Below are 14,153 nucleotides of genomic sequence, written 5' to 3'. Positions count from 1 at the left end.
TATGGTGAACTCTGCAGTAAAGATATGATACTAACATGCAGCGTCTTTAATTAGGACTGGGTTTGAAGCATCACTTGGTGGTCCAACCCCTGCTCTATTTTCTGCACTGACGCGGAATTCATATTCATTTCCTTCTAGGAGTCCAGTCACTTTGCATCTAAGGTCTGAAACTGGTTTCTTCGTTACTCTGACCCATCTCAAACCTTTCTTTTCTTTCCTTTCCACATAGTAACCTGTGATCTCACTACCACCATCATCAATTGGCCTTTTCCAGGTAACAGTTGCACTATTTTTAGTCACATTTGTTACTTCCGGTTTTCCAGGAGGACCTGGGGGACCTAATAGGAAAAAAATACAGAGTTTTTGAAACATATATGAGCCTTTAAATACTATAATGAACACTTGGTTAAAGTGTTAACCTTTTCTACTTACCAAATCTATCCACCATTTTAACTGGTTCTGACTGTACTGGTTCACCCTTGCCATACTGGTTCACAGCTGAGACACGGAAGATGTATTCATTTCCTTGAATGAGCTTGCTAACAACATGCCTGCAAGTTTCTATATTTTCAGCAATTAAAGTCCACAGGAGTCGGCTAGTTTCTCTCTTTTCAAGTACATAAGACTTGATGGGTGATCCACCATCTTCTGCAGGAGGTGACCAGGTAAGAGTAGCTTTTTCAGCTGAGACGTTGCTGACCTCAATAGGCCCAGGGGGTCCAGGTACATCTAAAACTTTCACATGCACATGCTCCTGTTTAGTTCCAAAAGGATTGCTTGCAGTGATTGTGTATTCACCAGAATCTTTCCTGGCTGCATATTTGACATTAAGTGTGGAGGAAGTTGGAGTTGTTTCAATGTGTACAATATCTGAAGGCTTAAAGTCTTTTCCTGCTTTGGACCATGCTGAAGTTGGAAGTGGTTTGCCATGGATGCTAATAGCAGACATTGTAATGGTATCTCCTGCTTTAACGGTCAAGCCTTCTTTCAATGTAGGATCAATAACAATAGTTGGTGCCTCTGTAAAAGAAAAGCATGTTTGTCAGAAAAGAGAGCAAGAGAGTGTATTTTAAACAATAACTTAATAAACCAACCACCTCCCCTATATTTTTGATATGGTCTACGTACCATACTCATCCTTGCATATTATGGTTCCTGTAGGTTCTGATGGTGGACTGATAGCACCAGCAGTGTTCTTTGCTCTAATTCTGAACTCATACTTCCCACCTTCAACAAGGTCAGTTACAGTAAATGCACAGTCTGGAACATTCACATGATTAGCTTTTGTCCAAGATTTTGAAGGCAAGTCACGTTTTTCAACTATGTAGCCAATTAACTTATGTCCACCATCATACTTTGGTTCTGTCCAAATGAGAGTTACTGAGTTCCTGGTTATATTGATAACTTCAGGTTTCCCAGGAGGATCTTTAAAAAAATTAAAATAAAACAATAGTAAAACAAATGCCAATATTTTTCAACCCACAGAATTTTCTCTTTTTTCTTCTGATGACTTACCAATGGGATCAAGTGCCACGATTGGTTCAGATGGCAGGCTTGGTTTACCTACTCCTGCCAGGTTGATTGCCATCACTCTGAATTCATATTCCAGACCTTCAGTTAACCCTGTTACTCTGAAGTCTTTCATTCTTAATGGAGTCTTGTTAGCTCTCTTCCACAGAAGGCTATTTCTTTCTTTAAATTCAAGGTGATAACCTACAAAGATGAATAGTAAAATGTAAAATAGCAGTTGATATTATAAAAAATTTCATTTGCACAGTTAACTGCCCAGCATACTACTGCTGTATCTGTATCAGACTAAGGAATAGATATGAATGTAAATTACAGATATATGCAGTTACATGTTTTGTGAATACAAATACTAATTTATGCATGCAAATATGAATTTATATAGGTGCACCTATTGTCCCTTCCTTACAAGATTTGGCCATATGTGCATGAAACAGCTATAATGTCACAATTCCTCTTTATTTCTAACTTTAATTTTTAAATTTTTTATTATTATTTTAAAAACAGCATATATATTAAATGAATGAAAAAGAAGCATAATTTTAAAGATACATAAAGGATACATTAAAACAAAAAGTAATAGTTTTATTTTACTTTTCATTAAGAAGAAAGAAGAGCTAGAGGGAAAAATGGTGAGAAGGTTTTAAGGCAAATACCTGTGATTGGTGAGCCACCAGTTTTCTTTGGGTCAGTCCAAGTTAGAGATGCAGAATCATGCCTAACATCAACAATTTTGGGTGGTGGAGGAGCATCTGGCACATCTAGAATATGTTAAAAATAAATTAGCATTAAAAGGAAATACCAAGATTACATCATTTTTAATGAAAAAGATTATTATTTATGATTACCAAATGGATGTCTTGCAACCACAGGGTCAGATTTAAGGCCTTCTCCTACTCCATATTTATTTTCAGCACTGATCCTGAAAGTATATTCATTTCCCTCATGAAGTCTTGAAACTCTAAATGTAGTTTTCTGGACAGCAGAAGCACATGTCACCCATTTATTGTTTATATTATCTCTCTTTTCTATGATATAATTAGTGATTTCTGAACCACCATCGTCTTTTGGAGGTCCCCATTTTAAGGTTATAGCATCAGCTGTGACTTCTTCAAATTTCACAGGTCCTGTTGGGATGCCAGGTTTGCCAACAACTTTTACGGAAATAGTGCCTTCCTTACTGCCAGCACTGTTCTTCAGAGTGATTGTGTATTTTCCAGCATCATCTTTCTGGCAGTCACGTACCAAAAGAGTGGTGTTAACTGCTGTAGACTCAAAGGCAACTCTTCCAGTCTCAGTGAGTACTTGGTCTTCACCTTTCTTCCATGTCACAGTTGGGGCAGGTTTTCCTTTAATTGGGATTTTAAGACGGAAACTACTACCTTCTTTGGCTAAATAGCACAAATCAGGTAGAGCTCTTAAATCAAGATCGGGTGCCACTGCAAAATAAAAAGGTATCAATTATTCATTTGAGCTTAAAAACCTTTGTTTTAAAATGTTAATTCAGTTCTAAACTAAACTGATATGTATCCATGCATGATGGACATTATGTATAAAGCAACATATAATTTGGATAAATGAAAGAGATTATTAATGAGTTTGGAGAAATACTTACCAACATCATCTCTTGCCACAACTGTAATCTCACTTGGAGTTCCATATCCAGCATCATTCTGTGCTCTTACTCTGAAAGTATACTCCTTCCCTTCTGTCAAATCTTTAGTTGAAAACTGGAGGTTCTTTGACCTCATAACTTCTTGCCATGAATCATCAGCAGTCATAATCTCAACAGTATATGCAATGATACGGCTTCCACCATCACTGATAGGCTTTTTCCAGGCTAGATTGCAGGATGACTTTGTTACAGCCAAAGCTTTTAGGTCGACAACTGGGCCGGGTGTTTCTAGAAGGAATAAAAACATTGGTAAGTCTCAATTACAAATTAAAAACAAGGTCATTTTAAAAGTAAAGTAGGAAAACAATATTCAGTTTTCTCACCAGAAGCTTTAATAGCATCCCGAGTTTCACAGGGGTCACCAATGCCGTATTCATTTTCAGCGAGCACCCTGAAAAAGTATGATTTCCCTTCCTCCAAATTAGTTATCCTGAAACTTGTCTTTGGGCATTCAGTTGAAACTGTGGACCATGATTTTCTCTCTGCATCCCGTTTTTCAACAATATAGTTTGTGACTGGACTGCCACCATCAATTAGAGGAGGCTCCCAGGAAATAAAGGCAGAATCCTTAGATGCTTCTTTTACAATCAGATTAATAGGAGGTCCAGGAGTATCTATATGAATGCAAAATAAATATTTGATTTAATCATCAAAATACAGAAAATATTAACTGGTATTACATTAATTTTAAAAATAACTAATACTTAAGATTAGTAATAATTCTGGAACTTACCAAGTACTTTCACAACCATGGTGTATGATTTTTTACCACTGCTGTTCTCCAGAGTCAAGACATATTTTCCAGCATCATATTTGTTTACATTTTCACAGCGTAGGAAAGTGTCAAAATCAGTTGACTTGATATCTAGCCCTTTCCTGTCTCTTATGTTGGCATTCACTTTAGACCAACTAATCTTTGGAGGTGGACGTCCTCTTACTGGCACATAAATCCTCATTGTGACTCCAGCACGTAATACAAGTACTTTCCTCAGTTCTGCATCGAGATCTCCCTCAGGTGGAACTGTATTGGTAATAAAATATGTATACATTATAATTCAGTATTTGAATGTAGCATTAAAATTGCTGTAAGCGAAAGTCCCAGTTTACTGGCATTGTACTGGATAGGAAGGCTTGTTCCTGTGTCTCAGCTGGTGTTATTTAAACTGTGGTTTTCACCTAGTTTCAAGATAATTGATAGGCTGAACTTCTTCCACAGTGCTTCTTCCTTCTCTCATCAACTACATCTCTTTTCCCCCCACACCCATCATATGAATGAGTCCCTCTTCCTCCTTATCTTAAAAGGAACTTGTAACTCATCTGCCTCTCCTGTACTTTTTTACCCTGCACAAGTGTAACTATTACTGGGTGGTGCTACACTTTTGCTCCATTTAGTTGTGTATAATGAAGTAGCCTGAATGTCAACTGGGGACAAGAGCCCCATACAATTAAATCAGGCAGGATGCCCCAGAAAACCACAAGGCAGCTGGGCTTCAAATTCCTTGAAAGGTAGGAGAGAGACTGAAGGCCTGAGGAAGAGGAGAGAGAGATCTGGATAGTCTGAATGAGGGCTGAGGGGAAAAGGGAAAAATCTTGAAGACCCAAGAAGGTGGGAGAATTACTGCTGGGGAGACAGGAAAAGCAGGCACTATCCGCCCTAAAAATGACTCCAATCTCATTCCTCTTCAGTTGCCAGTTCTCCCACACTCTGTAAAACAAGCTCTCTCAGGCTCCCAGCTACCAGACCCTCCTGTGTTCTCCTGCTACAAGCTGTGACAAGCCCCTCCTTTAAGCTTCTAAATCTACCTCATAAATCTTCACTGAAAGCAGCAAGTTCATTTGTTTTCCAGAATACTTACTTAAAATGTCTTTGGCAAGGTGTTTGTCAGGTACATCACTTGGGTCACTGTATCCAATCTTATTGACAGCATAAATACGGAACTGATATTCTGTATTTTCTGACAGTCCAGTTACCACATAATGGGTATCCTGTAGGTTTTTTGGCAGATTGCATCTGACCCAGTTGTCTGTGTCAGCTCTTTTTACTTCAACTAGATAACCAATAATGGGGCTTCCGCCATCATATGCTGGTTTGCTCCAAGACAGGCTTATAGAATTACGGGTTGTGTCAACCACTTTTGGGAAGGCCGGAGGGCCAGGAGGATCTGAGAATGAAAACAATAGGAAGTTACATAGAATATATTAAATAATGATACTGAGCAAAAGCATGTGGACATTTGAGAAGAAAATCAAAATAAATGCTTTTAACTTACACTGAGGATCATGAGCATATGCTGCCTTAGATGGTCCACTGGGTTTGCCTGGTCCAGCCTTATTCAGTGCTGTCACTCTGTACTCATATTCCGTTCCTTCTTGGAGTCCAGTGGCCTTTACGGTTCTTTCTATGACAGGCTTCCTGTTTACCTTTGTCCAGTTAACAGTCTTAGTTTCACGTTTTTCAAGTATATATCCAGTCACAGGGGACCCACCATCATCAGCTGGTGGCTTCCAGCTAACAGTCATAAAATCTTTTGTTATATTACTAATTACAGGTGGATCGCAAGGCCCTGGTACATCTGTAAAGATTTATTGAAAATTATTTTCATATTCTTAAATGTGCATAAAAACAATCACAAAACCCTGCTGACCAACAAGCCTACCGTATGGATTTTTAGCAACTGTTGGCTCAGTGAAGATGGGCTCTCCCACACCGTATTTGTTTTCAGCGCAAATGCGGAACTGATATTCATGTCCTTCTATCAGTTTTTCTACACTGCAGCTTGTAATTGGTACATTGGCAGTGACTTGGGCCCAATTTGGTCTGCTTGTTTCACGTTTGTCAACAATATAGTTAGTAATTTCTGAACCTCCATCTTCAAGAGGAGGCTCCCAAGAAAGCATTGCACGGTCTGCACACATATTGGTGATTTTAACTGAGGCCGGAGGACCAGGCTTATCTGAAAAAAATAATGATTAATAGTTATATCTCTAGCTTTTGCTATATTATCCAAGTTACAAATATGGACTAATAAATTATCTTTAACCTACCAAGTACTTTAAGCTTAATGGTTGCTGATCTGGAACCACTTGCATTTTCAGCAGTAATAGTATAGTCTCCTGTCTGCTTCCTGTTAACGCTGAACAACTCCACAGTGGACAGGTTTCTCTTAGTGGTGATCTTAATGCCTTCAGCTGGTTTTAAAACATCTCCTTCTTTCTTCCAAGTAATTGTTGGCATAGGTTTGCCATACACATTAGCTTCAAGACAAACATTAGTTCCAGCTTTTACTGTAAGCAGTGATTTCATAGATACATCTAGCTCTATTCTGGGAGGAACTGAAAAGAAACAAAAAGAAGAGAGCTAACCAACCTAAAAGAATTAAACATATCATATAAATACCAGGTACAAAAGCATGATTGAATGTTATCAGAGTTTGCAAAAACTTTTCAAGTATACAATCTTACCATTTTCTGCCTGAATGGTCACTGGGTCAGAAGGTTCAGAAGGCCAGCTAATGTTAATTGCTGTCTTGGCAATTGCTCTAAATTGATATTGAGCATTTTCTTCCAAACCAGTAGCAGTGTATTCTTCTTGAGGAATTTGATGCGGAGTAGAATTGCATCGCACCCACTTATCACCAGGCAGTTTGCAAGCTTCAACAAAGTAGCCAATAATTTTGCTTCCACCATCATGCTTTGGTCTTGTCCATACAAGTGACACAGTACTCTTAGTGACATCAATAACTTCAGGTTTACCAGGAGGATCTAAAAACAAACAAGACCATCATAAGTTTACCCTCATCAAAACATTTGTACATTCCAGAAAAATCTTTTACAGTGGTGGATGGTACTCATAGCGCATCTCTCTAAAAACCCACAACAATGCTAGATCGCACAATATATAGATACAGTGTATTCATTACATATAAAACATCTAAAGAAATGGGAAAAGTGATTATTATAAAGTTGCAAATATTAAGTATTAAGTAAATGTATTACTACTAGAAGTAAGTAAAAGTAAATAACATAAATTGACCAAAAATATTAATGACGTTACAAATCATTTAAATGTTTTGCTTACCAACTGGGGCTCTTGCTGTAACAAAATCAGTTGGCTTGCTAGGTTTGCTTGCTCCAGCTTTGTTCAGGGCATAAATTCTGAAAGTATACTCGAGACCTTCAATTAGACCTGCACAAGGATACTCTGTAGAACGCACAAGTGTATCGTTAGCCTTCACCCACAGCAGACTATTTCTTTCTTTACGCTCTATGAGGTAACCAGTAATTGGACTGCCTCCATCACTGTCTGGTTTGTCCCAAGCCACAAAAATACAGTCCTTGTTGACCTTGGTAACACGCGCATTTTTTGGTTCACTTGGAACATCTGTGGAAAAATAAAATGGATAACATTATCTGTTCTTCTACTGTTAGAAGAATTAAAATCAGAGAAGTGCCATAATTTAAAACTGACATACCAAATGGGAACCTTGCCACCATCTTGTCAGATGTGAGTGGCTCAGAAATGCCAAAACGATTTTCAGCACGAACACGGAACATATACTCTTGTCCAGGGGTCAGTTTTCCAACTCTGCAGCTTGTCTTTGTGACAGAAGCTACAGCTGTTATCCAGTCTCCCCGGCTTACATCACACTTTTCAACCACATAGTTTGTAATGTTACTGCCACCATCTTCGAGAGGCATATGCCATGCAAGTGTGCAAGCATCAGCATCTATATCAGAAATGTCAAATGGAGGCTGTGGTGGACCTGGGGCATCTGCATAAAGATGTAAGGAGAAAAATTTAAGAAAATAGTAGAGAATGAAATATCTTAAATCTAGCTGTGTAGAAAGTTAGGTTGAAAATGAAAGTTACCCATGACTACCACTCTGATTCTCTGAGTGGCAATACCCGAGCTGTTTTCTGCTGCAAGAGTGTAGTAATCACTGTCTTTCCTAGTCACATCCTTAATTATGAGAACAGAAGAGTTTTCTGCTTTATGCACAGCCAGACGACTGGATGTAAATACATCTTGTTCTCCTTTCATCCATTTACAGATTGGCTGAGGTTTCCCATAGACATATGCTTCAATTCTGAGTTTCTGCCCAGCTTTAATATTAACATGATCTGGCATCAGGATCTTAGGTGGCACTAAAAAGGACAAACAAACAAGCACAAATATTTGTAACTCCTGTGAGAAATTATTTTATTTTGTCATGCAAGTGATCTCTGCTGGAGCCCTGAGGATTTTATAGGTAGTATCCTTAGTCTCAATTCAGTGGGGATGTTTTAATAGTTTGAACCGCAGGTTTGAATTATGTAAACACCCTTGAAACCAGATGCTCCATAGCTGTCAGTGTAAACTCTAACTTCTATCTTTATATTCTGAATTTAGATTGTAAGTGAATGTTTCTGTGTTCAGATTGTCTTCTCATATATTTGAACAGTGCCTAAGACACTAGCAGCACTTAAAAACCATTATCGTCCTTTTAGCCAAGGATAACTGGATGGCACTTAATCATCAAGAAGGGTCACTGTGAAGTGACATGACCCTCTCTCTGCCAGGGGGTTGAGTACACTGCTTTCCTGATGCCATCTTCAAATCATAGAAATGTAGACCTGGAACGGACCTCACGAGAACACCTAGTCTATCCCTCCACGCTGAGGCAGGATCAAGTATACCTAGTCCATCCCAACAGATGTTTGTGTAACTTGTTCTTAAAAACAGGTTAGACTTCCTGGGATGCAGGAGACTGGTGACTTAAAGTGTGATCTTCTACAGAAGTGCAGTAGAGATAATTTAAAAATTGACTTCCTAGGACTCCATCAACCAAAAACCTTGTTCGTTTCATTATTAAAATAGATTTTAAATATTATATATAGTAATAATTAGATACTTACTGAGTTGTTCTTTAATTTCAAATATTCCTTCAGTTTCTCTTGGCAAACTTACTCCTACAGCATTTCTAGCTGCCACTCTAAATTGGTATTTCTTTCCTTCTTTCAGGCCGACTACAACAATGTTCAGATCTTTGACAACGGAATATTGTGTCCAGCGATCCTCAGGTTGTTGTTCTTCTTTGTAGCTAATAATATATCCATCAATTTTAGAGCCTCCATCACGCAGTGGTGGCAACCAGCCTAAAGTTGCACTGTTCTTTGTAATTTCAGTAACTTCAAGTTTTCTTGGTGGATCAGGTTCACCTTAAGAAAAAACAAAGCAGATATATTAAAACATAACCACATTAACTGGGCATGCTTTGGTAGAATTACTAAGAATTCTGACTGGTTTTTCATTAATTCAAAAAGGACTTTATTTAACAGAGAAATTCATTTGATTTGAAAAACATGTCACATTAGAAACTACCAGAGTGATTAAATTAATATAGAGTTACGATAAGTATTCAGGGTTTTTAAATTTTTATTAAGCAAACATATCTGCAAGGAATATTTATTCACTGTCACTGAGTGGTTAGCAGCCATACAGAATTTAGACATGTCCACATTCATGAAAAATAAGAAGCTTACTGGAGATTAAAGCAAATAAAGATGCAAGAATAAAAGATGGATATTAAGAAATACTTACTCAGTGGATCTGATGCCAAGATTGGTTTTGGTGCTTCTGTTGGAACACCTGGACCATATTCATTGACAGCAGTTACTCTAAAGAAGTATTCATTTCCAGGTACAAGATTAACTACTTTGAAACTAGTTTTCTTTACATCTGGAATGACTGTTGACCAGGTCTTTCTGTCAGCCTCACGTTTCTCCAGGATGTAGTGAGTTACTGGACTACCACCATCATTCTCAGGAGGTACCCATGAAAGCTGACATGACATTTTTGTGACATCTGAAACATTGAACTCGGCTACAGGTCCAGGAGTATCTATAAAGAAACATTAATTCATATATCAGTCCATTTACAATGAAAGTTTGGTAATGACTTCCTATACATGGGGAATTAATATTAGCCATGTACAGGGATACTCAAATGATATTGTGATAGGAGCCATAAAATCCCTGTAATAAATAATGAAAAAATAATAAAATTGATGTGTTTACAAATTGTTTACGGTGACTTACCAAGGACTCTGACATTCACAAATACGGCCTTTTCTCCAGCTGGGTTAACAACTGTCAAAGAATATTTTCCTGAATCATCACGTGTAGAATTGGGGATGACAAGGAAGGCCATAGTGTCAACCAGATCAACCTGTCCTTTTCTGACCACATTATCAATGCCCACTCTCCTCCAGGTGACTTTAGGTGCTGGTCGCCCTCTAACAATGCCAAAAAGTCTAATGGGACATCCTGCTCTGACTGTGACTAATTTTCTTAGGCTTGCATCCAAATCAATCTCAGGAGGTTCTGAAACAAACATTAAAGAAAAACAACAAAAAAAGTTCAGAATGTGAAATAAAATCTAAATATAGCAAATAAATAATGCAAAAATTCATAGATAAGAGAGAAAAAAATCACCAAGTATTTCTTTAGGAGACACAGCTTCCTTCAGTTCAGCTGGTCGGCCAATGCCAACCTGGTTTTGGGCACAAACCCGGAACTCATATAGTTGTTTCTCATCCAGGCTGGTAACTGTAAATTCTGTATGAATAACTTGTGCAGCAACATTACATCGTTTCCATCCTACATCAGGAGCTACACTTTCACCTTTTGGTCTCATTTCCACAACATATCCAATAATCGGTGCACCACCATCATAGACTGGTTTTCCCCAGCCAAGAGTGATGGAACTCTTTGTGCTGTCAACCACCTTCAGATTAGTTGGAGGACCAGGAGGTTCTGAAAGACACGATAAAGGGCAGGAATAAGGATACATCTGAGCCCCTAAGCAACCTGTTAATTTAATATTTTATTTTAATAACAGTAAAATATATCACTACAGTACCTATTGGGTCTTTTGCCACTACCGGTCTCGATGGCAAGCTTGGTTCTCCAAGACCAATTTCATTTTCAGCCTTGACACGAAATTGGTATTCATGTCCTGGAATGAGATCTATAACCTTCTTGCGTCTCTCTGGGATTGCACTCTTAGTAACAGGAACCCATCTTAATGCTCGTTTCTCTTTCTTCTCTAATATATATCCTGTAATTGATTTGCCACCATCATATTCTGGTGGGTTCCAGACTACAGTCATCTCATTTTTACTGACTTTAGTGACTTCGGGGGGATCAGGACGGCCAGGTCTGTCATACTTTGTTTTTGCAATAATTGGTTTTGTTTCTGTTGGAGGGCCAGTGCCCATCTTATTCTCTGCACGAACCCTGAAGATATACTCATTGCCTTCTATGAGGCGTGTCACATTTGCATGCGTTGTTAGAACAGCAGCAGAGTATGTAGACCAAACCATACGCTTGCTCTCACATTTTTCTAAGATGTAATTTTGTATTTCACAACCACCATCATCTTCAGGTGGGTCCCAGTTGACAGTACACCTATCACTTGAAATGTCGGAGATCTTCAAATTTCTTACAGGACCAGGTTTATCCAAAACATTAACGGTAGCATAAGCTACAAAACTACCAGCTGCATTAGTTGCAGTAATCACATATTTACCACCATCACTACGCTTAGATTTTGTGAGAACAAATTTAGATGAATTAGAAGTTGTTTCAATTGTGACTCTTGGAAATTTGGTTAAATCTGTGGCATCTCTGTCCTTTGTCCATACAACTTCTGGTTGGGGCTTGCCTTTAAGTCCTGCCTCAAGTCTAATAGAGTCACCTGCTTTTACAGTTAGCACACCACTTAACTTCAGATCAAGGACTGGTTTCTGCAGTTCTTCCTTCACAACAACTTCACTTGTCTTCACCCAGTCACTTTCACCTCCCTCATTCTTGGTCTGAACTCTGAATTGATATATTTTATTTTCAATGCATTTATCAACCATGTAGTGTGTTTCCTTAATACTGCCCTTGTGCACCCTTTCCCATTCATCTGAATCCTTCAGTTTTCTTTCAACGTGGTAAGATAAATTGGGGCTTCCACCATCATAATCTGGTCTTCTCCATTTCAGATACACAAATGTCTTCCCTGTTTCTGCAATGTGAAGGTTTTCTGGTGGACCAGGCCTATCAACAGGATTAATGGCAAGGATAGGAGTCTTGGTCTCAACGACAGGGCCTGGCCCTACTTTGTTCTCTGCACAAACTCTGAAGAAGTATTCATGGTTTTCCATGAGATTTGCCTTTACTAATCGTTTGGTAACATCAGAAGAGACAATTGACCATCCTTTCTGGTTTGGCTGACGATATTCTACTATGTAATTTGTAATTTCTGACCCACCATTATCTACTGGGTTTTCCCAAGTGACCATACAAGAATCTTTTGTAACATAGCTTATCTTCAAGTTCTGGCATGGTCCGGGTCTGTCAAGTACATTAACAAGTGCAAATGCTTGAGCATGTCCACTGCTGTTCTTCGCTGAAATGATGTATTTGCCATGATCGTCTCTTGTGGCTTCTTTCACATGCAGTTCAATACGAGGGAATTCATGAACCATCTCAACACGCTTGTCTCGGACTAATACTTTGCCATCCTTAGACCATGTTATGTCAGGGTCTGGTCTTCCCTTTACTCTACCAGTAATATGGATTGTTTGGCCTACTCTGACGGTGATTAAGTCACGACAGGTCACATCTAGATCTATTTCTGGAGGAGAAAGAATATCCTTTACAAGAACAGTTTCTGGCAGTTCTCTGGGCTCTCCTTCTCCAACGATGTTAGCAGCTTTTATACGGAATCTATATTCATTTCCTTCAATTAGCCCAGGTACCCTGAAGGCACACTGTGGAATGAGTTCATCTTTATTAATCCTATCCCACTGTGTAGTTCCAGTTTTCTGACATTCCACAACATATCCCAAAATAGGGCTGCCACCATCTTTGAGAGGCTTTGTCCACACCAGGTCAGCTGTTTCTCTGGTCTTGTCTTTTAGTTTTGGATTAATGGGAGGTCCAGGTGGTCTGATAGGGCGTGAAACTTTTATTGGGTCAGAAACTGGGGATGGTGGGCTTATGCCTACCATGTTTTCTGCAAAAACTCGGAATTCATATGTGTTGCCCTCAAAGAGACCAGTGGCTCTGAACTTCAGTTGAAGCACTGGTGTCTTGTTGACACGTACCCATTTTCCAGATATTTCCCGACGTTCCAGAATGTATCCAGTTATTGGACTTCCACCATCAGATTTTGGTAGGGTCCAAGACACTGTTGCAGCATTTTCTGTAATATCTGAAACCACTGGTTTACCAGGTGGGGATGGTGGATCAAACATATGTTTAGCAACTGTTGGCGTTGAATCAAGGGGTGCACCAATGCCTATCTTATTCTCTGCACGGACACGGAAAATATATTCACAACCTTTCTGTAGACGTGGAACCTTAAGTTTTGTTTGATTGATTCCTGAACAGACCACTCCCCAAGATTCTTTCTTGGATTCTCTCTTCTCAACAATGTAGTTCAGCACAGGGCTTCCACCATCATCTTTAGGAGGACGCCAGGAAATAATCATGTGTTCTGGTGTGACTTCAAGAATATTAATAGGACCAGTGGGTGGACCAGGAACATCCAAAACAGTAAGATGAAGACCAACAGTTTTGCTGCCAGCTGCATTAGACACTGTGAGAAAATATTCTCCAGTATCTTTTCTTACACAGTCTTTAATGGTAAGTACTGTTGAATAACTGTCAGTATCAATTTTGTAGTTTCCTTCTGTTTTAATTTCATTTCCATCAGTTACCCATTTTGCAGTGGGCACAGGTACACCTCTCATGATTGCAGGAAGTCTGACTGTGCTACCAGCTTTAACAACAAGACCTTCAATTAACTTCACATCTAGTTCCACATATGGAGGTACTGGAATTAGAAAAAATATAGAAATTACAATATGATTTTTTTCATGGGGAACACTAAAAGTAAGAAATGAAAAAAAGTCATAC

The 14,153-nt window shown here is 38.8% G+C and overlaps 1 protein-coding gene across 1 annotated transcript in view; it reads right to left on the bottom strand.

The window, feature by feature from the left end:
- The window catches only part of TTN (titin), a 308,399-nt gene that overhangs the window by 46,851 nt on the left and 247,395 nt on the right, over window positions 1–14,153 (bottom strand). Inside the window, exons 297-318 of the mRNA XM_039494704.1 lie at window positions 11,104–14,070; window positions 10,677–10,997; window positions 10,281–10,565; window positions 9,784–10,083; window positions 9,099–9,401; window positions 8,073–8,348; window positions 7,675–7,974; window positions 7,281–7,583; window positions 6,665–6,964; window positions 6,248–6,535; window positions 5,860–6,156; window positions 5,473–5,775; window positions 5,059–5,364; window positions 3,936–4,223; window positions 3,526–3,816; window positions 3,143–3,430; window positions 2,376–2,966; window positions 2,184–2,288; window positions 1,516–1,713; window positions 1,129–1,425; window positions 433–1,020; window positions 36–338 (exon numbers count right to left, since the gene is read on the bottom strand). Of these exons, the coding sequence (XP_039350638.1) occupies window positions 36–338; window positions 433–1,020; window positions 1,129–1,425; window positions 1,516–1,713; window positions 2,184–2,288; window positions 2,376–2,966; window positions 3,143–3,430; window positions 3,526–3,816; window positions 3,936–4,223; window positions 5,059–5,364; window positions 5,473–5,775; window positions 5,860–6,156; window positions 6,248–6,535; window positions 6,665–6,964; window positions 7,281–7,583; window positions 7,675–7,974; window positions 8,073–8,348; window positions 9,099–9,401; window positions 9,784–10,083; window positions 10,281–10,565; window positions 10,677–10,997; window positions 11,104–14,070 (9,498 nt within the window). The remainder of the gene's footprint in view (window positions 1–35; window positions 339–432; window positions 1,021–1,128; window positions 1,426–1,515; window positions 1,714–2,183; window positions 2,289–2,375; window positions 2,967–3,142; window positions 3,431–3,525; window positions 3,817–3,935; window positions 4,224–5,058; window positions 5,365–5,472; window positions 5,776–5,859; window positions 6,157–6,247; window positions 6,536–6,664; window positions 6,965–7,280; window positions 7,584–7,674; window positions 7,975–8,072; window positions 8,349–9,098; window positions 9,402–9,783; window positions 10,084–10,280; window positions 10,566–10,676; window positions 10,998–11,103; window positions 14,071–14,153) is intronic.

Source organism: Mauremys reevesii, linkage group 11 (genome assembly GCF_016161935.1).
Source record: "Mauremys reevesii isolate NIE-2019 linkage group 11, ASM1616193v1, whole genome shotgun sequence".
Taxonomy (NCBI): Eukaryota; Metazoa; Chordata; order Testudines; family Geoemydidae; genus Mauremys; species Mauremys reevesii.
This window is presented reverse-complemented; position numbering and strand designations above follow the sequence as displayed.